At 41.4% G+C, this 27,027-nt stretch overlaps 1 protein-coding gene across 10 annotated transcripts; it reads left to right on the forward strand.

Moving 5' to 3' along the window:
- The first annotated feature begins 36 nt into the window (after positions 1–36).
- Positions 37–24,962, forward strand: nr1h3 (nuclear receptor subfamily 1, group H, member 3). Of its 10 annotated transcripts, XM_036979136.1 has the most exons (12): positions 62–174; positions 9,157–9,379; positions 12,881–12,964; positions 13,100–13,212; positions 13,840–14,079; positions 14,384–14,650; positions 14,973–15,175; positions 15,597–15,776; positions 16,069–16,168; positions 18,545–18,673; positions 19,889–19,983; positions 22,199–24,824. In XM_036979136.1, exons 5-12 carry the CDS (start codon positions 13,914–13,916, stop codon positions 22,343–22,345), a joined length of 1,287 nt encoding a protein of 428 aa, XP_036835031.1. In that variant the 5' UTR covers positions 62–174; positions 9,157–9,379; positions 12,881–12,964; positions 13,100–13,212; positions 13,840–13,913; the 3' UTR covers positions 22,346–24,824.
- The last annotated feature ends 2,065 nt before the right edge of the window (positions 24,963–27,027 follow it).

Raw genomic sequence — 27,027 nt, forward strand, 5'->3', positions numbered from 1 at the left:
TAACAACAAATCAATACAGGAAGTACATGTGGGTTTAAAAGCACGAATCATTCCTTCCTCACCTAGCAAGTGTGTACTCGTCAGACGGCACCAGCAGTGTCCAATTAATTTGAAGAGTTTGTCTTTTAAGTGTTTGGACTGAAGCCATTGTTTCCTTTTGATTTAACCAGGCAAGTAAGTTAAGAACAAATTCTTATTTACAATGACTGCCTACCGGCTTAACAGTGGCTTAACTGTCTTGTTCAGGGGCAGAACGACATTAAACTATAATATTTTTCTATGGCATTCGGTAACCAAAGCAATGCTCCTTTTCGCCGCCTGGAGGATGAGCATGGTTCCAGACCACCATGACCTCTGTGATCTAACATGGAAATACATTCTTTGACCGTGTTTTCTTTCTGCTCTGCTTTTCGTATTTATATTTTGATGTGTATTGTCTGTAATTTGTCACCCAGGGCTCATCTGTAGAAGAGACATTGGTCTCAGTATGACTCCCTGATTAAAATAAAGGTTAAACAAATTAAATAAAACCATGGCAGGAATGATATCGTTTGCTAAAGTCCCCACATATTCCAGAAATACTGCCGCTCATAACAACTGGGAGCTTGGAACTCGGAAATAACCGACTTCAGTGCGTCCAAAACAACTTTGAACTCGGAAAAAAACTAACTTGGATTTGAACGGTCCAAAATTTGAACAGTCTTCCAATTTGGAATTCCAACTCCAGAATTCGGGCCTCTTTCTATATCTCCACATGAAGATCACCGAGGTCATAATTTGACCTTGTAGTTTTCCGAGTTCACAGTTGTTTTGAATGCAGCATACATTGCGACCCCTCTTCAAAAAGGAGCGAGTTTATAAATTGTCGTTGTGACGTCGTGTGCTATCGATCAAAAGGTTTTGGACAAGGCCGGGCTGGTGCAGTTAAATAAGTGACATTCGTAATAATGTATTTTAGTTGTGTCTAGCTATGTGTCAACTCTGACAAATCTTTGCGTCGGGTGAAATTTATTTAGGCCTAGCTCTACCTATTTCCTGCTCAAGTCACATGATTGAATACACCAACCGTGCATCAGGACTTCGTGGGCTCTGTCTGGCTAGTCGCTACGAAACGGGGTAACTATCGGTTACAAACTCAGGCAAGCCACCAATTCTGACCTTTTTGTGTTGCTTAGGATAGTTTGTCTTGAGATGCCAGTTTAGACATGATACAGTTGTCTTTTTCGGCCTACTGGAATAGCTAGCTGACGAACTTGGTAGCTAGAATCCACCACCAGCCAGAGTTAGCCCTTGAGCCTTAGTTAACGTTAGCGTGCTAAGCCTGTCTGTATTAGTTTACCGAACGAGCTAACATTAGCTAGTAAGCTCTTTTCTAATTAACCAGCTATAGAAAAACAACGCACGACGAGCCACAGACGTCTAACAGCTAAAATGTGAAGTGTTTGTCAAGTTTAAATGAGTTGTGCTTAGCTTGCTGCGTGAACAACTTGCTAGCTACTAGTAGTTACCTAGCTAACGCTACCTATTTAGCCAGCTAACGTCAACATAACTGATGTCATCAGAAAACAATCTAGTTTGCTGGCGGTTAGTTAACTATCGTTAGCTATCTAACTACCCCAATGGTCATGACTTGATTGCGAAATCGTACGTTGGGATCTTGCCATATTGCAACATAACTTCAATAGCAGGACAGTGTTGTCACATAAGTTAGCGAGGTACAATTTCATAGGTACATTTTAGCCATTAATAAGCAGACGCTCTTATCCAGAGCGATTTACAAGAGCAATTAAGGCACATCGGCGGATTGTTCACCAAGCCGGTTCGGGGATTCGAACAAGGTTCTTTATCGCTGGGCTACCCTGCCGCTAAATTTGACATCAAAGATGATGGTGACTAATGGAGCCCGTGCTCAACTTTTCAGACAATTCTTACAAATGAGATTAGTTGTTTTTGAACATGGGTTGTTCAATGTGTTTGATTGCATAGCTAGCAGATTGTAACGGGTTAACAATGTTATGTTCCATTAGCCTTTATTTAACTTAGTTAAGCACATTATTAATTTCATGGAACAGTGCCTTGTTAAATGCCTTGTTCAGGGGCAGAATAACAGATTTTTACATTGTCAACTCGGGGATTCGATCTGGCAACCTTTTGGTTACTAGTCCAACGCTCTAAACACTAGGCTACCTGCTGCCTCACACTCTGTGTGGAGGAAAAAAAGGCGGAGCACACCAACAAAACCTCAACCCAACTGTAAAGGATTGTAGAGGGAGCATCATGGTTTGGGGCTGCCTCAGGGCCTGGACAGCTTGCTGTCATTGACCGAAAAATGAATTCCCAAGTTTAGCAAGACATTTTACAGGATAATGTTAGGATAATGCTATCTGAAGCTCAACAGAAGTTGGGTGATGCAACACAGAAGTAAATCAACAACATAATGGCTTCAACAGAAGGAAATACACCTTCTGGAGTTGCCCGGTCAGAGGTACTGTTTGGTTTAACACAGTTAAACCAAGTTTTTAATCAACCGTAACTTGGTGACACTATCTTCATTTTCGATTTGGCCAAACACGCATCTTGTAAAATGTCTGTCTAGTTGCAGGTGGTTCATTTGAATTTAGAAAATGCTCTGTTATTAAAATGTTTTGCTCCATGAAGTAATCCAACAATGTGTAGGCTGCCATCTTTTCCATTTTAAAATCTAATCTAAAATTTTATTGGTCACATACACATATTTAGCAGATGTTATTGCGGGTGTAGTGACATGCTTGTGTTCCTAGCTCCAACAGTGCAGTAATATCTAACAATTAACAACAATACACACCTCAAATTAAATAAGGGAATTCAGAAATATATAAATATTAGGACGAGCAATGTCAGAGTGGCATTGACTAAAATACAGTAGAGTTGATGACAGTTTACATATATGAAATGAGTAAAACAGTATGTAAACATTTTATTAAAGTGACCAGTGGTTCTATGTATATAGGGCAGCAGCCTCTAAGGTGCCGGGTTGAGTAACGGGGTGGTAGCTGGCTCGTGATGGCAATTTAACAGTGATGGCGCTGAGATAGAAGCAGTTTTTTTTTGTCTCTCGATCCCGGCTTTGATGCACCTCTACTGACCACCTGGATGATAGCGGGGTGAACAAGCTGTGGCTCGCGTGGTTGATCTTTTTGGCCTTCCTGTGACATTGGGTACTGTAGGTGTCCTGGAGGGCGGGCAGTGTGCCCCTGGTGATGCGTTGGGCAGACCGCATCACCCTCTGGAGAGCCCTGCGGTTGCGGGCTGTGCAATTGCCGTACCAGGTGGTGATACAGCCCGGCAGGATGCTCTCAATTGTGCATCTATAAAGTTTGAGGGTCTTAGGGGCCAAGACCCTAACCGTTTCTGACGTGTATAAAAATCGAGCACACAACCATGCAATCTCCATACACAAAAATTGGCAGTAGAATGGCTTTACGGAAGAGCTCAGTGACTTTTAATGTGGCACAGTCATAGAAAGCCACCTTTCCAACAAGTCAGTTCGTCAAATTTCTGCACTGCTAGAGCTGCCCCGGTCAACTAAAAGTGCTGTTATTGTGAAGTGGAAAGGCCTAGGAGCAACAACAGCTCAGCCGCGAAGTGTTATTATGTTATAATAAAGTCTATGATTTGATAGAGCAGTCTGACTGAGCGACGGTAGGCTGCAGCAGGCTCGTAAGCATTCATTCAAACAGCACTTTCGTGGGTTTTGCCAGCAGCTCTTCGCAAGCACAGCGCTGTTTATGACTTCAAGCCTATCAACTCCCGAGATTAGGCTGGTGTAACCAATGTGAAATGGCTAGCTAGTTAGTGTTTCAAACGTCACTCGTTCTGAGACTTGGAGAAGTTATTCCCCTTGCTCTGCAAGGGCCGCGGATTTTGTGGAGCGATGGGTAACGGTGCTTCGAGGGTGGCTGTTGTCGACGTGTTCCTGGTTCGAGCCCAGGTAGGAGCGAGGAGAGGGACGGAAGCTATACTGTTACACTGGCATACTAAAGTGCCTATAAGAACATTGAATAGTCAAAGGTATATGAAATACAAATGGTATAGAGAGAAATTGTCCTATAAATACTATATTAACTACAACCTAAAACCTCTTACCTTGGGATATTGAAGTCTCATGTTAAGAGGAACCGAACCACCAGCTTTCATATGTTCTCATGCTCTGAGCAAGGAACTGAAAAGTTAGCTTTCTTACATGGTGCATATTGCACATTTACTTCTCCAACACTTTGTTTTTGCATTATTTAAACCAAATTGAACATGTTTCATTATTTGAGGCTAAATTGATTTTATTGATTTATTATATCAAGTTAAAATAAGTGTTCATTCAGTATTGTTGTAATTGTAATTATTATAAAAAAATTGTCCGGTTAATCGGTATCAGCTTTTTTTTGGTCCTCCAATAATTGGTATCTGCGTTGAAAATCATAATCGGTCGACCTCTAGTGTCTACCCCTTCTATAAGATTATAGCGGTCCGTGAACAAACGTTAGAGATGCATGCCGCCACCTACTGTAGTGTAGTCAATCACAGCTTAGAGACTAAATGAATAAAGAAACATTAAGAGAAACTAAACCCTCTTACCTAATCCTGTACTACTAAGAAAATAAGAGCCCAGCTAACTGCTAACAAACCCTCCCCCATCCCCCAAATCCATTCCATCCCTGTCCAACCTCAATAACCATACACGTCAATCTTTCCCTCCCTTCCACATACCGGTATATAGAACAATACATAAACGCATGCTTCACATGGCAGGTAGCGTAGTGGTTAGAGCGTTGGGCCAGTAAACGAAAGGTTGCTGGCTCGAATCCCAGAGCTGGCAAGGTAAAAATCTGTCGTTCTGCCCCTGAACAAGGCAGTTAACCAACTGTTCCTAGGCCTTCATTGAAAAATAAGAATTTGTTCTTAACTGACTTGCCTTGTTAAATAAAGGTAAAAATAAAACATACACTCCAGTGGGTCCACCCCAAAGTGCATTATGCCATTATGACACTCGTCTGTCTCGATCAATGACAGAGTATTTGAATTAGACAAGATGGTGACGTACACATTGTTGGATTACTTCATGAAGGAAAACATGGATTTCTTTTAATAACTGAATTTAGAAAATGCTCCAATGAACCACTTGCAACTGGACACTGACTTTTTTAGAAGATTACAGTGCATTCGGAAAGTATTCAGACCCCTTCACCTTTTCCATGTTTTGTTAACTAACAGCCTAAAATGTATTTTTCTTCCCCCTCATCAATCTACACACACTACCTCATAATGACAAAGCAAAAACGTGTCACATTTACAAAAGTATTCAGACCTTTTACTCAGTACTTCATTGAAACACCTTTGGCAGCGATTGCAGCCTCGAGGCTTCTTGGGTATGACGCTACAAGCTTGGCACACCTTTTTGGGGGGAGTTTCTCTCATTCTTCTCTGCTGATCTTTAAGCTCTATCAGGTCTCACCAGAGATGTTCAAGTCCGGGCTCTGCCTGAGCCACTCGAGGACATTCAGAAACCTGTCCCGAAGCACTCTTGTGTTGTCTTGGCTGTGTGTTTAGGCTCATTGTCCTGTTGGAAGATGAACCTTCACCCCAGTCTGAGGACCTGAGCATCCTGGAGCAGATTTTCATCAAGGATCCTGACTAGTCTCCCAGTCCCTGTTGCTGAAAAACATCCCCACAGCTTGATGGTGCCAAGTTTCCTCCAGACGTGACGTTTGGCAATCAGGGTATAGAGTCAATCTTGGTTTCAGCAGACCATAAAATCTGGTTTCTCATGGTCTGAGAGCACTTTGTGCCTTTTGGCAAACCAAGTGGGCTGTCGTGCCTTTCACTGAGTAGCTTCCATCTGGCCACTCTACCATAAAGTCTTGATTTGGTGGAGTGCTGCAGAGATGGTTCTCCCATCTCCACAAAAAAACTCTGGAGCTCTGTCAGCATGACCATCGGTTTCTTGGCCACCTCCCTGACCAAGGCCCTTCTCCCCCGATTGCTCAGTTTGGCTGGGCGGTCAGCTCCAGGAAGAGCCTTGGTGGTTCCTAACTTCTTCCATTTAATGGAGGCCACTGTTTTCTTTGTGACCTTCAATGCTGCAGAAATGGTTTGGTACACTTCCCCAGATCTGTGCCATGACACAATCCTGTCTCGAAGCTCTACAGACGATTCCTTCGACCTCACAGCTTGGTTTTTGCTCTGACATGTACTGTCAACTGCGGGACCTTTATATAGACCGGTGTGCCTTTCCAAATCATGTCCAGTCAATTGAATTTACCACCGTTGGACTCCAATGAAGTTGTAGAAACATCTGAAGGATGATCAATGGAAACAGCACGGACCTGAGCTCAGTTTACAGTCTCGTGGAAATAGGTCTGAATACTTAAAACAGAAATACCTTATTTACATAATACTTTTGTAAAAATGTTATTTGTTTTTGCTTTGTCATTATGGGGTATTGTGTGTAGATTGCACATTATTTATTTAACCCATTTTAGAATAAGGCTGTAACGTAACAAAATGTTGGAAAAAGGGAAGTGTTCTGAATATTTTCACAATGCACTGTACATGTTTGGCCAACTTGAGAATGAGGATAGTATTGTTATGGTTGGTCAAAAGTTCTCTGTGCTACTCCAAACAGTACCTATACGGTAACTGCTAATTGAGCATCACATTATCCCTTTACTAGCTAGCAAAGCTAGTGATTGTGTCCGTGTCCAATTCTACCTGTGTGTGGGAAATTTAATTTGATGTTACTTTTCTTTCCTCAGTGGGTCAACAGAGGCTAAACTCATAGGAATAGAATGACTAGTTCTCTACCTTAAATTCCCTAAAATGTGCTTTTTGGATAGTCAGTCTGCTAACGTTACTGTATCTTCCTTTCACACACTGTTTTCGGTGCTGAGTATGGAGTACTTTTGCTTAACCAGTAGAGTTACATCTGCTGATGTGACGTTCAGGAGAAAAATAAAAGTTACACCCCAATTTGCTTACTGGCACTAGATGTTCTACTGTGATGGAGCTCGGTCTTCTGCTGCCTTTTACTGTGAGATTGTACGTGCTCACATGCATGCTCCCCATCAAAGGAGGTACTGAAACTTGGGCATTAGCAACATTTTGTATTTTTATTAATGCTTTGAATGGTATCATCACCATTGTTCAGTAACAATCCCATGTTTACAAGTGAGGGGATCGTTCCATATAGTTCTCATGACAGGCTTAGCATAAAGTACAGAATAAAATGGGTTAAAGGGCATATTCTTAACTTCCAGCCTCAATGTCCACTCCCTCAAGCCATGGGAATAAATTCATAAATTATTATGACCAAAAGGATATCTTTCAGGTTTTTGAATTAGGCCTCTTCAGGAATCAATGGGTGTATATCATGAATTAAAAAAAAAAAAAATGGATGTAGTTAATGCAGATTTCCCCTTAAGATTTTAAAATGTATTGTGAATGCCCCCTATGATATAGATTCTACCTGTCTTTGAGAACAGTAGCACTCATTCCCTGGACAAAGGTACCTGACAAGCTCAACAGAGCATTGGACTTGAGTGAGGTGACTTTAGGTCAGTGGTCCACAGCCCAAAGAACCTCATTCACCCAGTCAACTCGAGCTTTCAAACCAGCTGCAGCTTTCCTGTCCTCCAAAGTGGAAATTGTTAGCCTAGGACACAATATATTTGAATAGGCAAAAAGTCTTTAATGTAACAATCCTTCCTTAGTTTTTCATCTCAATGGCAGCCCAGCCTCTTTTGTCGTAACTCTTTAGAAATGGGCTGGGAGAAATATAGGCCTAATCACTCTCACATTCATAGATAGTGCTATGGATACAACTGACAGTCCATGATATCAAAAAGCTAGTTTTAAACTTATTTGAAACTTGTTTAAAAACAATGGATTAAAACAACTATAGCCAATTTGGGGTTGTCAGTAGTGATGGGGGGGGGGGGGTGTAGATAAAATTACAATATTATTTCAATAATGTTTGTCCCAATAATCAATTTGTAAAAAGCAGTGGTGTGAAAATACTACTTCATTAGTTCTTTGGAGTTATCTGTACTTTACTGTGTAATTATTTGGGAAAAAAATTCTCCCCTATTTTGTGATATCCAATTGGTAGTCTTGTCCCATCGCTGCAACTCCCGTACGGACTCCGTAGAGGTGAAGGTCAAGAGCCGTGCATCCTCCGAAACACGACCTGCCAAGCTGCGCTGCTTCTTGACACAATGTCCGCTAAACCCGTGAGCCAGCCGCACCAATATGTCGGAGGAAACATTGTACAGCTGGCGACGAAGTCAGTGTGTATGTGCCCGGCCAACCACAAGGAGTTGCTGGAGCGCGATGGGACAAGGACATCCCAGCCTGCCAAACCTTCCCCTAACCCGGACGACGACGCTGGGCCAATTGTGCGCCGCCTTGTGGGTCTCCTGGTCGCGGCCGGCTGCGATACAGACCCGGGTTCGATCCCAGGCTGTGGCGAGAGCCCTGGATTGTGTAGACATGTTTGAGGTGTTGGCAGCTGCGAAGGCTATTCTCGTTGAGCGTGGCGACATACTGTTAACGTTTTATCCACTCCCTGTCCTTCGCTGTTGTAATCTGGGAAGATGCAATGTTCCCAAACGGGAGGTTTAAACTAGTTCCTGGCTGCGTCTCACAAAAGCACAGTTTCAAATTCGCCAATTAAGATTAGAATTTTGATTACAACGTGCTTTGTTTTAATGGAATAGCCTGAAATGTGTTTTTCAGCTCAGATTTACTCGCGGCATAGGCCTGCAACCCGGCATAGCCTATAGGCCTAGTGTTTTTTTATTTTGTAAATATATTTTTTTATATTAATTTGGGTTCACAATGAGGACAGACCTGAGGTCCCCGTACCAAACGGTTCCATACAAATAGTCTACTGTTACACCCTAACTTGTGATTTGTTCTCTTAACTAGCCTACTTTAGGCCCCTTTTTTGTTGTTTTTGTGAGAAGTGGCTGGTTAGACACACTCCAAGAGGAAAAGATTTGAGCAGCACAAGGCCCTATGGGGATTTCAGAGCCATGCAAATGACCGATAGTTACCTCTCCTGTGTTCCCGTTTTCACCCTGCCTCCCCTCACTCCCTCTTTCTGTTTCTCTCTGACTCCCACAGAGTGTTGACAAGCAGAAGGGTTCGTTTCTCTGAAGATATTATTGTCGTACAACTTCCACGTGACCGAGGACAGAGGGATTTAGTATTTTTTGTTGTTGAGTGGAACACACAGGCCTGTCCTTTTTAAAGCTGTTCATCTGTCAATGCCAGGGTAGCAGCCACATTGAATGAGGTTTCAGTCTCACATGGGCAAGATGGACCGATCATAACAATTACGTCAAAGGTATGTTGAACACCAGATGCCCAATTCAACGGTCTCTCTGGTAAATCTCCTAAACACACTGACACACAATACACTTGTGCCGCTCAAACGAGTAACAGGTCTATGCTACGTCTGTTTTTTAAAAATATTTTATTATGCTTACATTTGCCAAAATGTTTCATTGAATCAATGTCAATGCTCATATCTGAAGATAGGGCAGACGGCAATCCGCTAAAAGTGTTAAAAATTATAGTCATTTAGCAGACGCTCTTATCCATAGGGATTTACAGGAGCAATTACAGTTAAGTGCCTTGCTCAAGGGCACATCAACACATCAGAGCCTAATCGGCTCGGTGATTCAAACCATTAAACTTTCGGTTACTTGCCCAACGCTCTTAATCTAGGCCACCTGCCGTCCTGCTTTTTTCTTAGTTGATCATGTTTGAACAATGCTGACGAAGGAAAAATACTGGCGTTTTTGTTGCAGGTACAGCCAACTAGTGCAAATTTAATTTTGCGACATTGTATAATTTTGACAATCATTAGTTTTGGGGCTATACAGTTTGTTTACACTTACTTTACTCTAATGTTTGTAAATAATGTCAGCTTTGGGTTCTGATGGGGACAGTTGAACTAAACTCATGAGGCATTTATATGTTAAAGAATCAGTTGGTATCAATTGTTCTACAAATAGAGTACAATTTGCATCCCTTTGATATTTTAATGCCTGTTAGATTAAACGAAGCGCCCTTTAATATAGACCACATGGAACATTCAATATTTTATTTATTTATGAATAAAGACAGCATTTTTGTAATGTTTTTCAGACTTCTAGGAAGATTTCAACCCACTTAACCTCAATGTCTCCTAAATTTTCAACATCACTAAAGCCCTAGTTATGGGCAGTTCCACAGTAATGGAATTGCGCTGAGACCCTTAAAATGGATACCAATCAAAATAACATTTGAATCTCAAACTCTATGCACAAGGACTACTTTTTAAGAATTGACCCAGAACATTTTATAAAAACACATTTACTCGAACTGTGCAGATGCAAAGTTTGGTAGCAGAATTTCAGTAACAAGTCATCACGTTTTCCTAAAAATGTTAAATAACTGCTCCAAATTAAGATTCAAAGATGTCTGGAGAAAGAATGGGGTGACAACTGACATGTTGAACATCTCAGTTGGTTATTGAACTACAGTAAGTGAAGTGGATTTACACCCGGTAACAGAATTATGCTAATGGTATTTCATCATGGGTCCCTGATCTGTACGACACAGAATTGCATAATTATAGATATGAATGTCATTCTCTTCATGGTGATGTATCCTTAATAGCTACACAAAGGTAAAAATATGCAATATCCTCCTTTGCATATTTGGGTATTATTCTACACTCTTGTCTATTTATTTTAATGAGCTCTGGCACCATACAAGACCAAATTTGTTGGATTTGGACCGGACCAAATCCAAACCAATTATAGACATCTGTTGCGCAAGTTTGGACATCAAAGTACAGCACAATTTAGCTCAGTAATTACAATATAGTACACTACATAATAGTGTACTCAACAAGGGTCGTGTTAGCTCAGAATTCAGCATTTTTCACACAGAAAATGTAGCCGCTTAAGAATGATCTTGCTGCGTTTTGTTAACGCAGATCTAAAATGCTACATATTGTAAGCATGAATTCTGTACTTCAGTTGCACTTCTCCACTCGGATGAGAATTCACAAATGGGAGTTTTTATCAGCAGACAACGCTCTGACTGATGTGTAGCTACTTTTCTAGGTGTAACCTACTTTTCTCCGGTAATATGCAAGATGAACTTTAAACAAAAAACATAAAAAAATGTAGCTAGCTACATTCTTTCTATGATGAACATTAGAAATATGATGGCCGTGAATAGTTTTTACAAAAAATACCTAGTTCTTTTTCATTGTAAGCTCATTTATTTGTGGCTGCTATAAATAGCGTTGCACTTCTGTTATCTGATGAAAATTAAGCTATTTTATGCCGAATGTGTTGCACTAATGTATTTTCTGTGAAGGAACACTATAGTTGCACGCCCCTGATCACTCTCTATACTTTCAATATATAACCCAGGTTAAATGGTTTAAAACACAGATTTTTTTAAGGTTGTTTTGAAAATGCAGATTTCTGAACTCTAATGCAACCCCTGCTCAACTCTAGTGTGCTCTACTGTGTACTAAACTCTACTCCATTCTATTGTACTGTTCTGAACTATACTCTATAGTACAGTAAAGTACTGTACTTTTCTTTACTGTACTATACTCCTATTGTACTGTTCAAACTTTTGAAACCTGGACGTCTATGATCGGTTCAGATTTGGACCGGACAAAATCTAAACCAATCATGGACGTCTAGATTTGGGCCAAATTAAAGGCCAATTAAGGACCAAACAACGTTTGTGGATGTTGAAATTAATGCCAGATGATGGACCGACAATTTCAACTACAGTTGAACAAATAAATGAAAAGCTAAAATGTCTTGTCAACTAATTCAACTCCTTTTGACATGAGTAAAACATTGCTTAATTTGCATGTGCAATAATAGTGTTTTTGATGGACTGATCTCTGTACCCCACACACACACATCTGTTAGTCCTTCAGTCGAGCAGTGAATTTAAAACAGACTCAACCACAAAGACCAGGAAGGTTTTCTAATGCCTTGCGAAGAAGGGCACCTATTTGGTTGATGGCAAAAAATGTAAAAAGCAGACATTGAATATCCCTTTGAGCATGGTTAAGTTATTAATTCCACTTTGGATGGTATATCAATACACCCTGTCACTACAAAGATACTACTTAACTCCGTTGCCAGAGAGGAAGTAAACTGCTCAGGGATTTCACCATGAGGCCAATTGTGACTTTAAAAGCTTTGACGGGAGAAAATCGAGTAAAAATTATAATGCACAAAAATAGCCAAATAAATAGTTTAAAATACCAGAGATTCTTACGTGGCCCATTTTATATTAGGCTGGTGGTATTATTGGGCTATATCAGCCAACCCGGGTAGACTTAGTTTGAAAGCGTAATTGGGGCAAAATAAAGGAGAGTGGACACTTTCTTGACTTAAGCTACATTTTGCATAAGTTGTGGCGGCAGGTTCCCTAGCGGTTAGAGTTGGGCCAGTAACCGAAAGGTTGTTGGTTCGAATCCCCGAGCCTTCAAGGTGAACCTGTCTGTGCCCTTGATAAGAGCATCTACTGAATGTGAACCGGATGATTTTCAAGCAGTGTAAAATCTATTTCCAGTCGGTGTTGGAGTCTATTTAAACTATAGCCTATCATATTTAGGAAGTTAAAGACGAGTGCTGTGCTTCTGCATCCTGTATAGCCTAGTCTACAGGCTATTTAATTGAGACCACACGTAGAGGCGCACTTGATCTGGCACACTTTCTACTTTTTCACTTTATGGCATTTTCCTTTACATAAAGTGGTCTTTTGTGTCTATTGGCTCTTTTATATTAGTTATATGATATTATTTTATTACCCCCAGGTGCAGATTTGATTTCGTAATGACAAGCTGCTGTGCAGAAGATGTCCACACTGTCTGCGACTGATATCACAGATGTTGGTCATGGTAAGAGAGCCCCATGTTTTAGTCATGATCTGACTGAGTTCTTGAACTGTTGATGTGAATTTACATTATCTCCCATTCATCAGCTGGGTTCTCAGTCTTTTTATTCACTCACCCTTATTCTGCCCATCTTACAAGGGTAAAACATTTATTGGAGTTTTGAAGATTATTTACACCAGCGATTCTGAACTGAACGTTTTGAATGGGTCGTGGGTAAAATACAATAATACTCCAGTCTGAACTTAAACCAGGTATGTGGAATGTTAATGTACTTACATTTTCACACTTGTTTTTCTGATGTATGAACTCACTAAGTCGTTTTCAATGTAGCGCTATTAGTGCTATTTTTTTGGTAGATCTGTGGTCTCAAACCAGTGAGGTCATCAAGAATATGGGCATCATTTTATTATTGACATTGAAAGAGGTGGAAAGGGATGAGCTCTTGTCATGTAATTGCTACATTTGCTATCAATATAGCATAAAATAGTTTTCCAGATTGTATTCTGGTGACTTTTTTTTGTGATGTGAATATTGGGTTGCTACTGAGACAACCTGGTTCAATTTGGGTCCTTAGGCAAAACCAGTTGACAACCACTGATCTACACAATTAACATTATTTGACCCATTGGTCAAAAGATGCGTTTTTGATTGGGCACCCTACAATGTGTGTTTCTGTTTATTTGTTTTACTTTTTTATTTAACTAGGCAAGTCAGTTAAGAACAAATTCTTATTTTCAATGACGGCCTAGGAACAGTGGGTTAACTGCCTTTTTCAGCGGCAGATTTTTAACTTGTCGGCTCGGGGATTTGATCTTGCAACCTTTCGGTTCCTAGTCCAACGCTCTAACCACTAGGCTATCTGCCGCCCCGTATCACAGGTGAGGTGTTTGACGGGGACCCAGAGCTGCAGCTGGACTGCCTCTGCAGTGGTGACGACCGCAGCAGTGCAGAAATGAAGCATGAGGGCAACCTCCTCCCCCTGGAACCACCTGACCATGCAGGGTTTTCCAGCTCCCCCCAGAAAAGGCCTTCCTCACTAGCTGAGGAGAGCAGCCCATTGCCCATGGAGCCCAGTGACATCAAGGCCGACCCCGCCGGCAGCATGCCTGCCAACACAGGTGCGCATGTTTTTGTATTTTGGTTTGATTTAACCTTTTGTTTATTTATAAATTCCCATTTGAGTTCAAGAGACCTATTTTGTGAGGGAGACCTGACACCTGTGTGTTCAGTAATGTCATCAAACCAGTCGGACTGGTCCAAGCATCAGGCTAATCTGTCTCATCTTATATATTTAGAATACATACCTATATTTTCCCAGATAGTTCCATATAGTATATTGAGAGTACATGTATGCATTTACTGTTTTCTCTGATATTTGCATATCATCTATTGATAGTACATTTATTTTATGTATTTCCACAGAGGGCCAGCCGGTGAAGAGGAAGAAGGGTCCAGCCCCCAAGATGCTGGGAAACGAGGTGTGCAGCGTGTGCGGGGACAAGGCCTCAGGCTTCCACTACAATGTGCTGAGCTGCGAGGGCTGCAAGGGCTTCTTCCGCCGCAGCGTCATCAAGAGTGCCCAGTATTCGTGCAAGAACAACGGCCGCTGCGAGATGGACATGTACATGCGCCGCAAGTGCCAGCAGTGTCGGCTGCGCAAGTGCCGTGAAGCGGGCATGCTGGAGCAATGTGAGTTGTGGTTGCCACGGTTCCCTTTTTTAATATTTTTATATATATATATATATATATATATATATATATATATATATATATATATATATATATATATATATATACATACATACATACATCTTTAGCTTCAGAAATACCTGTGCTTTTTTTGGGACCTTTTCCTTAGATCTGTCGGGAAATGTAGGGGTTTTTCAAAAAAACAGAAGATGCTTTCTATAAAAAGCTGAAGTACATCATTGAAATTTACTTCCCAAACTATGGTAGTACTTATTTTTCCTACTTTTCATTACTGTGTTGATTGTGTTCCTGGCACCCACAGGCGTTCTCTCAGAGGAGCAGATCCGAGTGAAAAAGATGAAGAAGAACGAGGAAGAGACTGCACGCACGTCTGCCGTGGTGACCCCCACCCCGGTGCCAGAGGTGGTCCCGCTGGCGCCTGAGCAGTTGGAGATGATCGAGAAGCTGGTGGCCATGCAGAAGCAGTGCAACAAGCGCTCGTTCATCGACCGGCCCAAAGTCACGGTGATTGTCTCTGAGTGTCCCAATCCTTTGACGCCACAGGGCAAACTACCAACATATGGCATGCTTAGATATCTTAAACAGTTTTGATTGATTGACAGTTACACTAATGTAAGAATTGGTATGAAAACGTCATCTTGATGTGTAGGTGGAATACAACATTTCTGCATTCCACAATATTTACACACCACCTCCGCACGTTCAAAGACATGTTAGCCAAGAATACTGCAAAAAATATTCTTACTGTTGAATTTTGGACAAATGAACTGTCATCCAGACAATTGTTGGTAGTTCAGCAGCTCTGAGCACATGGTGAAATTTCTGCATTGTATTAGGTGTTTTTATTTTTTTTTATGTAAAAAAATATTGAATTGAATAATTTGTTCGTTAATCTATTGATGTCTTTGTCTCATCTAATTTCCAGCCGTGGCCCCAGAGTCAGGACCCTCAGAACAGGGAGGTGCGGCAGCAGCGCTTTGCCCACTTCACTGAGCTGGCCATCATGTCGGTCCAGGAGATAGTGGACTTTGCCAAGCAGTTACCTGGCTTCCTAGAGCTCACCAGAGAGGACCAGATTGCCCTGCTGAAGACCTCAACCATTGAGGTGAGTTTTTCTAGTGTATTGCTCTTTCCCCTCATCTTCTCACAGGTTTGTTAAAGTGGTAAATACAGTAATACCAAATGCCGGCTTGATATTGTCTTTCGCCTATTAAAAAACCCCACAAAAAAAAAACACTTGTAGTCAAGACCACTGGGAGGGGGGAATCATGTCTGGCTCAATAGCATTATGTTGGTTTTCAGGATCACATGTCTCAATATGTCAAGTAGATTATCTACTTTGCAGGATGTTTCACACTTGATCCCCAGTCACTGAGATGTGCCTTGTTTTTTGTCAGATCATGCTGCTGGAGACATCGCGGAGATACAACCCTGCCATTGAGAGCATCACGTTCCTGAAGGACTTCAGTTATAACAAGGAGGATTTTGCCAAAGCAGGTACAGCATCATATTTTGTTGGTCTGAGATGTTCATGGTCCACATTCAAGCTGCAATCAGTCAAAAACAAGCTGCTCGCCTTCAACTCCCTCTTGTTCTGTACCCCATACTCCAGGGGCTCCCACCCTTTTCCCCCCAGGGTCTCCTTTTTAACATAAATTACTTTTATTTTTTTGAAGGTAATTTCCTGCAATTCCATGTTGTTTAACAAGATTCATGACATATTTTAGGTAGGCTACTTGATGAGCATAATAATGGATAAGGAAAATTAAGTCTACACCCATCTTCCCAAAAATGTTATTCCGCTTAAATGTTTTTATTATAATTTATGAACCCTCAATCTTTAAAAAAAAAAAGTGAATAGATCAATTGAAAGCAGCAGTCACACACACAAGATTACTTCTCAAGTAAAGTCTAATTTCTTTGACTTTACTTTAGGTCGTAGCTCAGCTTCTGATTGTCATGGAGACAAACCAAATATATCCCCATGTGCATCAGTCGTGTCTTTATCTGACATTTTACCACTTAATAATTTATTTTTTTAATATACAGTACCAGTCAAGTTTGGACACCTACTCATTCAAGGCAGTCTCCTCTGAACAGTTGATGTTGATGTGCCTGTTACTTGAACTCAGTGAAGCAGTGGTGGTCCTCATGAGAGCCAGTTTCATAGCGTGTGATGGTTTTTGACTGCACTTGAAGAAACTTTCAAAGTTCTTAATTTTCTGGATTGACTGACGATGTCTTAAAGTAAAGATGGACTGTTTTTCTTTGCTTATTTGAGCTGTTCTTGCCATAATATGGACTTGGTATTTTACCAAACAGAGATCTTCTGTATACCATCCCTAACTTGTCACAACACAACTGATTGGCTCAAATGTGTTAAATTGAGGAATTTTTCCTTCTTAACTTAACAAGGCACACTTGTTAATTGAAATGCATTCCACCTCATGAAGCTGGTTGAGAGAATGCATAGTGTGCAAAGCTGTCAAGGCAAAGGGTGGCAACTTTGAAGAATCTCAAATGTAAAATATATTTAGCTTTAACACTTTGGTTAGTACATGATTTCATAGTTTTGATGTCTTCACTATTATTCTACAATGTAGAAAATAGTAAAACATGAAACACCCTTGAATAAGTGGGTGTGTCCAAACTTTTGTCTGGTACTGTGTGTATATACACTACCGTTAAGTTTGGTCACGTAGAAAAGTCCTTGTTTTTGAAAAACTTTTTTTCCCCATTAAAATAATGTAAAATTGATCAGAAATACAGTATAGACATTGTTAATTTTGTAAATGACTATTGTAGCTGGAAACAGCTGATTTTTATTAAAATTTATGGAATATCTACATTTATCAGCAACCATCACTCCTGTGTTCCAATAGCACGTTGTTAGCTAATCCAAGTTTATAATTTTAAGACTACTTGATCATGAGAGAACCCTTTTGCAATTGTTAGCACAGCTGAAAACTGTTGTCCTGATTTTAAAGAAGCAATAAAACTGGCCTTTAGACTAGTTGAGCATCAGCATTTGTGGGTTCGATTACAGCTCAAAATGGCCAAAAACAAAGACCGTCTCAAATTCGGTAGTCTATTCTTGTTCTGGGAAATGAAGGCTATTCCATACGAGAAATTGGCAAGAAACTGAAGATCTCGTACAATGCGGTGTACTACTCCCTTCACAGAACTGCGCAAACTGTCTCTAACCAGAATAGAAAGAAGTGGGCGGCCCCGGTGCACAACTGAGCAAGAGGACAAGTACATTAGTGTCTAGTTTGATAAACAGACTCCTCACAAGACTCAACTGGTAGCTTCATTAAATGGTACCTGCAAACACCAGTCTCAACGTCAACAGCGAGGAGGCTACTCCGGGATGCTGGCCTTCTAGGCAGAGTTCCTCTGTCCAGTGTCTGTTCTTTTGCCCATCTTAATCTTTTTTATTTATTGGCCCGTGATATATGGCTTTTTCTTTGCAACTCTAATGATCAATTAGCTAATCCAAGTTTAACATTTTAAAAGGCTAACACAACGTGCCATTGGCACACAGGAGTGATGGTTGCTGATAATGGGCCTCTGTACGCCTATGTAGATATTACATAAATCAGCTGTTTCCAGGTACAATTTGATGTTTTTGTAATGGACCAAAAAAATTATATTTTTTCTTAAACAAGGGCATTTCTAAGTGACCCCAAACTTTTGAACGTGTGTGTGTGTGTGTGTGTATTACACACCTCCCTCAAATCAAGGAAGATCCCGCACCCCCCCCCCTAAGGAAACTTTGGCGCCACCCCTGCCATACTCTGTAGAGACATTGACCTGTTACCCTTAACCCATATTTGTTTCCCTCTGTCTGTATTTCCCTCTCATCCCCCTCAGGGCTGCAGTTGGAGTTTATCAACCCCATCTTTGAGTTCTCCAAGGGCATGAACGACCTGCACCTGGACGAGGCGGAGTATGCTTTGCTCATCGCCATTAACATCTTCTCTGCAGGTCAGAGGTCAAGTGGTATGCTAGTGTGGAACAGAGCCCATATGCAAGGTCCCTTTATTACAAAGGTCTGGACATTGTCGTAATCATTAGGGACTCACGTATGTGGATATTCTGGGCCGATACCAATATAAAATATTTTCTTTGCAATATCGATTTAAGTTATCGGCCGATACCAATATTGTCACTGACATATTGTGCATCCCTAGTAATCATATGCGGAAGCGTCCCGAAAACAAACAAATTCATGGGAACAGCGCTGTTTTTAAAGATTCTACAGGGTTTCAGGTGAAAATATGACCAGGGGTCAGGAAATTAAGTAATAAGGTGGCTGTAGATATTTTGAAAAACTTTTCAATAAATAGAATGACAGTTAATGATGCAGTGCCTTCAGAAAGTATTCATACCCCATGACCTATTTAAAATTGACTGAATATGTTATCTACATATAATACCCACATAATGACTAAGTGAAAACAAGTTTTTAGAAAATGTAGCAAATGTATTGAAAAATTTAAAAACATCTAATTTACATAACTATTCACAAAACATGTTAGAATCACCTTCGGCAGCGATTTACAGCTGTGAGTGTCTGGTTAAGTCTCTACGAGCTTTGCACACCTGGATTGTACAATATTTGCACATTATTACAATAATTCTTCAAGCTCTGTCAAGTTTGTTCGATCATTGCTAGACAGCCATTTTCAAGTTTTGCCATAGAATTGTAGGCCTATTTAAGTCAAAACTGTAACTAGGCCACTCAGAAATATTCAGTCATCTTGGTAAGCAACTCCAGTGTATATGTGGCATTGTGTGTTAGATTATTGTCCTGCTGAAAGGTGTATTTGTCTGCCAGTATCTGTTGGAAAGCAGGCTGAACCAGGTTTTCCTGTAGGATTTTGCCTGTGCTTAGCTCTGTTCTGTTTCTTTTTATCCTAAAAAGGTGTGAACACCTTCTGAAGGCACTGCATGCGTTTGCTGAGGAGTTCACTACGTATGTCTATTTTCCACTTTGAGTGAATGGTAGCGGCACGGAAAGTTCACCATCAAAGTTATTTTCACTCGCCTCGCTGGTCTCTTTGCCTAAAAGCGGAAGAATTCGGGATATCAAAATATTAATGTCTTGACCTGGGTACTACAAAGACCTTCCCCATATGTAGGAAGTAATATTCAACAGATATCTATGCATTGTATTGGGTATAAAACATTCAGCTGTATATGTATGTTTCCCAGACCGGCCCAATGTGCAGGACCATGAACTGGTGGAGCGACTGCAGCAGCCGTATGTGGACGCACTTCGTTCTTACATCATGATAAAGAGACCAAACGTGAGTGCCCTAGTTATTATATACACTGCTCAAAGAAAAAGGGAACACTTAAACAACACAATGTAACTCCAAGTCAATCACACTTCTGTGAAATCAAACTGTCCACTTAGGAAGCAACACTGATTGACAATACATTTCACATGCTGTTGTGCAAATGGAATAGACAACGGGTGGAAATTCTAGGCAATTAGCAAGACACCCCCAATAAAGGAGTGGTTCTGCAGGTGGGGACCACAGACCACTTCTCAGTTCCTATGCTACCTGGCTGATGTTTTGGTCACTTTTGAATGCTGGCGGTGCTTTCACTCTAGTGGTAGCATGAGATGGAGTCTACAACCCACACAAGTGGCTCAGGTAGTGCAGCTCATCCAGGATGGCACATCAATGCGAGCTGTGGCAAGAAGGTTTGCTGTGTCTGTCAGCGTAGTGTCCAGAGCATGGAGGCGCTACCAGGAGACAGGCCAGTACATCAGGAGATGTGGAGGAGGCCGTAGGAGGGCAACAACCCAGCAGCAGGACCGCTACCTCTGCCTTTGTGCAAGGAGGAGCAGGAGGAGCACTGCCAGAGCCCTGCAAAATGACCTCCAGAAGGCCACAAATGTGCATGTGTCTGCTCAAACGGTCAGAAACAGACTCCATGAGGGTGGTATATGAGGGCCTGACGTCCACAGGTGGGGGTTGTGCTTACAGCCCAACACCGTGCAGGACGTTTGGCATTTGCCAGAGAACACCAAGATTGGCAAATTCGCCACTGGCGCCCTGTGCTCTTCACAGATGAAAGCAGGTTCACACTGAGCACATGTGACAGACGTGACAGAGTCTGGCGACGCCGTGGAGAACGTTCTGCTGCCTGCAACATCCTCCAGCATGACCGGTTTGGCGGTGGGTCAGTCATGGTGTGGGGTGGCATTTCTTTGGGGGGCCATGTGCTCGCCAGAGGTAGCCTGACTGCCATTAGGTACCGAGATGAGATCCTCAGACCCCTTGTGAGACCATATGCTAGTGCGGTTGGCCCTGGGTTCCTCCCAATGCAAGACCTCATGTGGCTGGAGTGTGTTAGCAGTTCCTGCAAGAGGAAGGCATTGATGCTATGGACTTGCCCGCCCGTTCCCCAGACCAGAATCCAATTGAGCACATCTGGGACATCATGTCTCGCTCATCCACCAACGCCACGTTGCACCACAGCCTGTCAGGAGTTGGCGGATGCTTTAGTCCAGGTCTGGGAGGAGATCCCTCAGGAGAGACCATCCACCACCTCATCAGGAGCATGCCCAGGCATTGTTGGGAAGTCCTACAGGCACGTGGAGGCCACACACACTACTGAGCCTCATTTTGACTTGTTTTAAGGACATTACGTCAAAGTTGGATCAGCCTGTAGTGTGGTTTTCCACTTTAATTTTGAGTGTGACTCCAAATCCAGACCTCCATGTGTTGATAAATTAGATTTCCATTGATAATTTGTGTGATTTTGTTGTCAGCACATTCAACTATGTAAAGACAAAAGTATTTAATAAGAATATTTCATTCATTCAGATCTAGGATGTTATTTTAGTGTTCCCTTTATTTTTTTGAGCAGTGTAAATGATTTACCTTGTACAAGCCGCCATGTGTAGGTTTTGAGGATTCAGTTGTCACATGCACCCTTGAGTCCGCATTGAGTTGAATTCCGTTTTCAATTCCAGTCGGTACAGGAAATGTATTGAAATGTAGGTCATGAGTGGGAAAATCCAAATAGAAAGTGAAATGAAAATGTTAGGTTAAAAAATACAACATTTATTGATCCCCACAACTGAATTATGAACAGGGTTAAAATAATCTTTCTTGGGCCTCCCGGGTGGCGCAGTGCATTGCAGTGCTAGTTGTGCCACCAGAGACTCTGGGTTCGAGCCCAGGCTCTGTCGCAGCTGGCCACGACCGGGAGTTCCATGGGGCGACGCACAATTAGCATCGTCCGGGTTCAGGAGGGTTTGGCAGTGCACGCTGACCAGGTCGCTAGGGGCACGGTGTTTTCTCCGACCCGCTGGCTTACGGGTTGGATGCGCACTGTGTTAAGAAGCAGTGCGGCTTGGTTGGGTTGTGTTTGGGAGGACGCATGACTCTCGACCTTCGTCTCTCCCGAGCCCGTACGGGAGTTGTAGTAATGAGACGAGAGGAACTACTAAAAACAATTGGATATTACGAAATTGGGTTAAAAAACACTTTCTCTTCTGTCTAGGATCACCTGATGTTTCCACGCATGCTCATGAAGCTGGTCAGCCTCCGCACCCTCAGCAGCGTCCACTCTGAGCAGGTCTTCGCCCTGCGCCTCCAGGACAAGAAGCTCCCGCCGCTGCTGTCTGAAATCTGGGACGTCCACGAGTGACTCCGCTGACGCCCTCACGGAACTCTGCTGCGCTTCGCAAACGTGTGTACTTGGATGGACATTGGAGTGTCGAAAAAAAGACTTGAGAATGAAGCGATGCCTCCAAGGCTACCCAAACACGACGAATCAAACCTACAGATTGGTTGCCAGATTGGAGGAACTTTTTTTAAATTCTATTTTTTTTTAATGTCTTCTGTGTGGTTTGGCAGGATATTGATGGCCCTCTCTCCTGCAGACTGGGACACTAATCTCATGGGGGAGGTTGGGGCACAGAAATAGAATGAATATAATTGGTATTTCTATGGGTTGAGGATTGTGCACACCTGATTTCTGTCCCTCACCCATTCCGTTGTATTAAAGGTGAGACGGCTTGTGGTGAGATTGTGCTGAGACTTGGCTCAGACTTGCTAGCCAGTGTTAACCATTTAAATCTATTGATATCTGTTGATATTCAGTCTCGTGATAGACATATCTTTAATGACAATTGCCAAGAAGCTCCACTCTCAGATCCACATCATCGATGATAACCCCATAGTGAAAATAAATGGAAAAATACATGTTATAGCCCAGTGTTGCAATGGGATAGGATAGAGGTATTTTAACTGCTGCCCAATGTTAAGAAATGTCTTATTGGTGTCCACTGTCCAGATGTATATTAGAATGGTAGGTCGCCTGCTTGATACTGTTGCGATTTTAGCAGTTTAATATTCAGCCATCTGATTTGTTCTCCTCTCGGGGAAGGAACAGGAAAGCAATTCTGATTGAATTGTTTAAGGTAAAGTGATTGGAAGTGTTGGTATCGTCTACCACTTTCAAGCGCAGGGCCCCCACCAACCGTTTGTAAATGCACTCAAACATTGATTTACATGTACAAAGTATATATTACTATGACAAAATATATATATATTTAGTATGCCCACAAGTGAAGACATCCATACAAAACGACTGTACAATCAACACTCTCTAACGCACAAGCTAGCAGTGATTTATTTTTAAGCGTGACTGGGTATGTCACGGACAAGCTGAGACCTTATACACTGGAACAACTTCAATGCTAAGCTTAGGCTATAGGTGGGGGCACAAAAAACTCATGCAGTGGCTCGTGGGTCTGCTTACCCACAATCTGCCCCGCCTACCTTGCGAGCAAAACATTTTAGTGCTCCTCCCTCATGACAGTGAAGAACACATTTTAGTTTTAAAGTTAATTTCCTGCAATTCTACACTTTTTGCCATAGGGCGGAGGCAAATGTTTGCAGTTTTTAATATGGTAACTGATTATCAACCGGTCGGTCATTCGACCATGCTTACTACAAGTTTGGTAAATTAGCTGGCCGCTAGACTATCTAAGCTGACCTGGGCTAATTGACTGCTGATGCACAACCCAATTTTTTTTAAATTGCACTTTGTCTTTTATTGTAACTCGCAACAGTAAGTTGAGACCCCATCCCTGGTCTAGTCATATGTACTGTCCTCCCCTCCACCAAATCAGCATGATTCAAGACATCTGAGTGGAAACTTTGTCTAAAATGTGCTTTGCATCCCACAATAGTTGGAATATCAAAATAAGTAAAATTGTGCTCCTTGTGTGGGCAGTACTTTCTTCAACGGTAACATTTGTGGGTTACACTTTATAACTTCAATGAATAAACCATTGTAAATGTTTTAAACGCTTATATACATCTATGAATGTCTACTAATAATGAAATACTTAATAGTTTTAAACTATTTATAAATGGTTATTCGTGAATGTTATTAGTCTTACCCATTTGATTACTAATAAGGCCATTATAACGTTTCACTCGACTAAGCTCTGTTATTCATCTTTTTTTCCCTTCATGTTTCTATCACAGTCCTTTTGTATGATGACGACTTCTCTAATGTGACACTTTTATTAAACAAACGTTCAGAAGGAATTAGAGAAGGAAAGCTTTTTTGTTGCGATTTCTGAGTGACAGTTTTGTCCATTCCTTACAACTCAAATCAGTGAAATAGAGAGAGGAGAGTTGAGGACTCTGAGACAAAATGGGGCGATTTATCATAAGTTGCACAATATGTCAAAGTAGCACAGAGATAAAGGAGGTAAGATACATTGGGGCATAAGGTTTTCACACACTTCTACACTATTCAAAGGGTTTGCTCTTCCCTGGGCATGTGTGTGGAGCCATCTATTTTCAATTCCTCTTGAGACCCAAATGTCAAAACCATACAATCACAGTTTTTCTTCTTTTTCCCTTCAATATGTGACTCATACCAGTGAATGATTTGTCTGCATTGAAATTACATTATTTCAGTATTTTCAATATTAATAGAAAACTAAAAATGAACACAAGGTATGCGATTTAATGGTATGGAGTCTTAGGTCTAAATTATGTTTTCAGTTGTTTGGAATACACAATGTTCCTTGATATTATTGTTAATACTGTTGGTAACTGAAAGTTGATTGTAATAGAATTTACGACATTCTGGTGTGCAGAACTCATTTAATTCCCTTCTCTACATCTTAAAAGGGTGAAGCTGTAAACAATATTGTCATAAATGCAAACTTATTTGAATGTTTTTTTTAACACTTTAGGACCGTCTATATTCTTTTATATGTATAAATTAAAACAAAAATATTGTAGCCTATTGTCAGAATGTTTCCGAAACAAATATTTTCCCGATTTTTGTTCTATTATTATTATTACAATTTCAAAGTGATTTAAGCTCATACGACATTAATAAATTGTAATTGTTCCTAGTTTTTTTCAAAATGCTGCTTTTATAAATATTTCAACACTAGGTGAAACAAATTAGTTAGTTCTCTTAAATGTAGCACGGCCAGTAAACCGGTGCTGGGAATTTATTCACCCACACTTGTGTTTGGTGTTCTGTGGTCAAATAGCAACAGAACTGTTGACTGCTCTATTTATATAAAAAAAATAAATAATCAGAAGCGCTTGTAAATACAGAATGAATTAGGTTAAGTTGGAAACTACCTTGGCATTTTACTGTATTGACAACCATTTACTGTATTACACAGTAGGCTTCATGCAATTATAGTTCTAGTCCGTTTGGGGTCTATTCTTGTCATTTTAAATTATGCTTAGTGACAGCTCCCAAATATACTGAACAAAAATACAAACGCAACACGTAAAGTGTTGGTCACATATTTCATGAGCTGAAATAAACAATCCCAGAAATGTTCCATATGCACAAAATGTTTCACTCAAATGTTGTGCACAAATTTGTTTGCGTCCTTGTTATGGCGCATTTCTCCTTTGCCAAGATAATCCATCCACCTGACAGGTGTGGCATCAAGAAGCTGATTAAATAGCATGATCATTACACAGGTGCATCTTGTGCTGGAGACAAAAGGACACTAAAATATGCAGTTTTGTTACAACACAATGCCACAGATGTTTTGAGGGAGTGTGCAATTGGCATGCTGACTGCAGGAATGTCCACCAGAACGGAATGTTAATTTCTCTACCATAAGCCACCTCAAGTTTTAGAGAATTTTGCAGTATATCCAACCGGCCTCACAACCGCCGACCACGTGTAACCACACCATCCTAGGACCTCCATCCGGCTTCTTCACCTGTGTCTGAGACTAGCCACCGTCCGGATGGAGGTCCTAGGATGGTGTGGTTACACGTGGTTGGCGGTTGTGAGGCTGATGAAACAGGAGTATTTCTCTCTGTAATAAAGCCCTTCTGTGGGGAAAAACAATTTCTGATTGGCTGGGCCTGGCCCCCCCAGTGGCTGGACCTATGCCCTCCCAGGCCCTCCAGTGACTGGGCCTATGCCCTTCCAGGCCCCTCAGTGGCTGGGCACAGGTGAAGAAACCGGATGAAGGTCCTAGGATGGTGTGGTTACATGTGGTCGGCGGTTGTGAGCTGATGAAACAGGAGTATTTCTCTCTGTAATAAAGCCCTTCTGTGGGGAAAAACTATTTCTGATTGGCTGGGCCTGGCCCCCCCCAGTGGCTGGACCTATGCCCTCCCAGGCCCTCCAGTGGCTGGGCCTATGATGCCCTTCCACGCCCACCCATGGCTGCACCTTTGCCCAGTCATGTGAAATCCATAGATTAGGGCCTACTTCATTTATTTCAATTGACTGATTTCCTTAAATGAACTATAACTCAGTAAAATCTTAAATTGTTTTATGTTGCGTTTATATTTTTGTTCAGTATACATTGTAATGATGATTAAAAGTGCACTAATCAAGTTTTAGTTGCTAATGAATTCAGTGTTGACTGTTTTCTCCTTAAACTACACAATCCTTACAATATTTCTGGCCATTTAGGAGACCCTTTTTGACCATTAACTAATTTCAATGAATTAGGCCCTGCATTCAATATTGGACTAAGAACTGGCAATAACACATCCACCCAATGTTACACAATGCAATCATTTGACAAATACATGTTACAAAATAAATGGTGTGTGCTGCTGTAGTGGCAGCAAAGAGACTTTCAAGCTCCCTGTCCCGTTTTCCCAATGACCTATGTGAAGCTAGCCATAGTAAGGATTACCCACAAAAAAAGTCCCTCATTGAAAGTGATGCAAATGGATACAAATAGACTTCAGAATTGCATTTGGGGCATACTTGTAATTCCCTTTACAGCCTTACCTATGGATTGGGGATCAATGAAATGGGGTGTCAGTCTACTCAGTGACACCTACAGAACAGTGAAGAGTTTA

This window comes from Oncorhynchus mykiss, chromosome 6 (genome assembly GCF_013265735.2).
Source record: "Oncorhynchus mykiss isolate Arlee chromosome 6, USDA_OmykA_1.1, whole genome shotgun sequence".
Classification (NCBI taxonomy): domain Eukaryota; kingdom Metazoa; phylum Chordata; class Actinopteri; order Salmoniformes; family Salmonidae; genus Oncorhynchus; species Oncorhynchus mykiss.

Excerpts from the sequence above, each read along its gene's own strand:
- nr1h3 (XM_036979135.1), top strand. The coding sequence starts at position 12,922 with ATGTCCACACTGTCTGCGACTGATATCACAGATGTTGGTCATG. Across the intron at positions 14,651-14,972 it reads AGCGGGCATGCTGGAGCAAT|GCGTTCTCTCAGAGGAGCAG; the intron begins GTGAGTTGTGGT and ends TGGCACCCACAG. Across the intron at positions 15,777-16,068 it reads TGAAGACCTCAACCATTGAG|ATCATGCTGCTGGAGACATC; the intron begins GTGAGTTTTTCT and ends GTTTTTTGTCAG.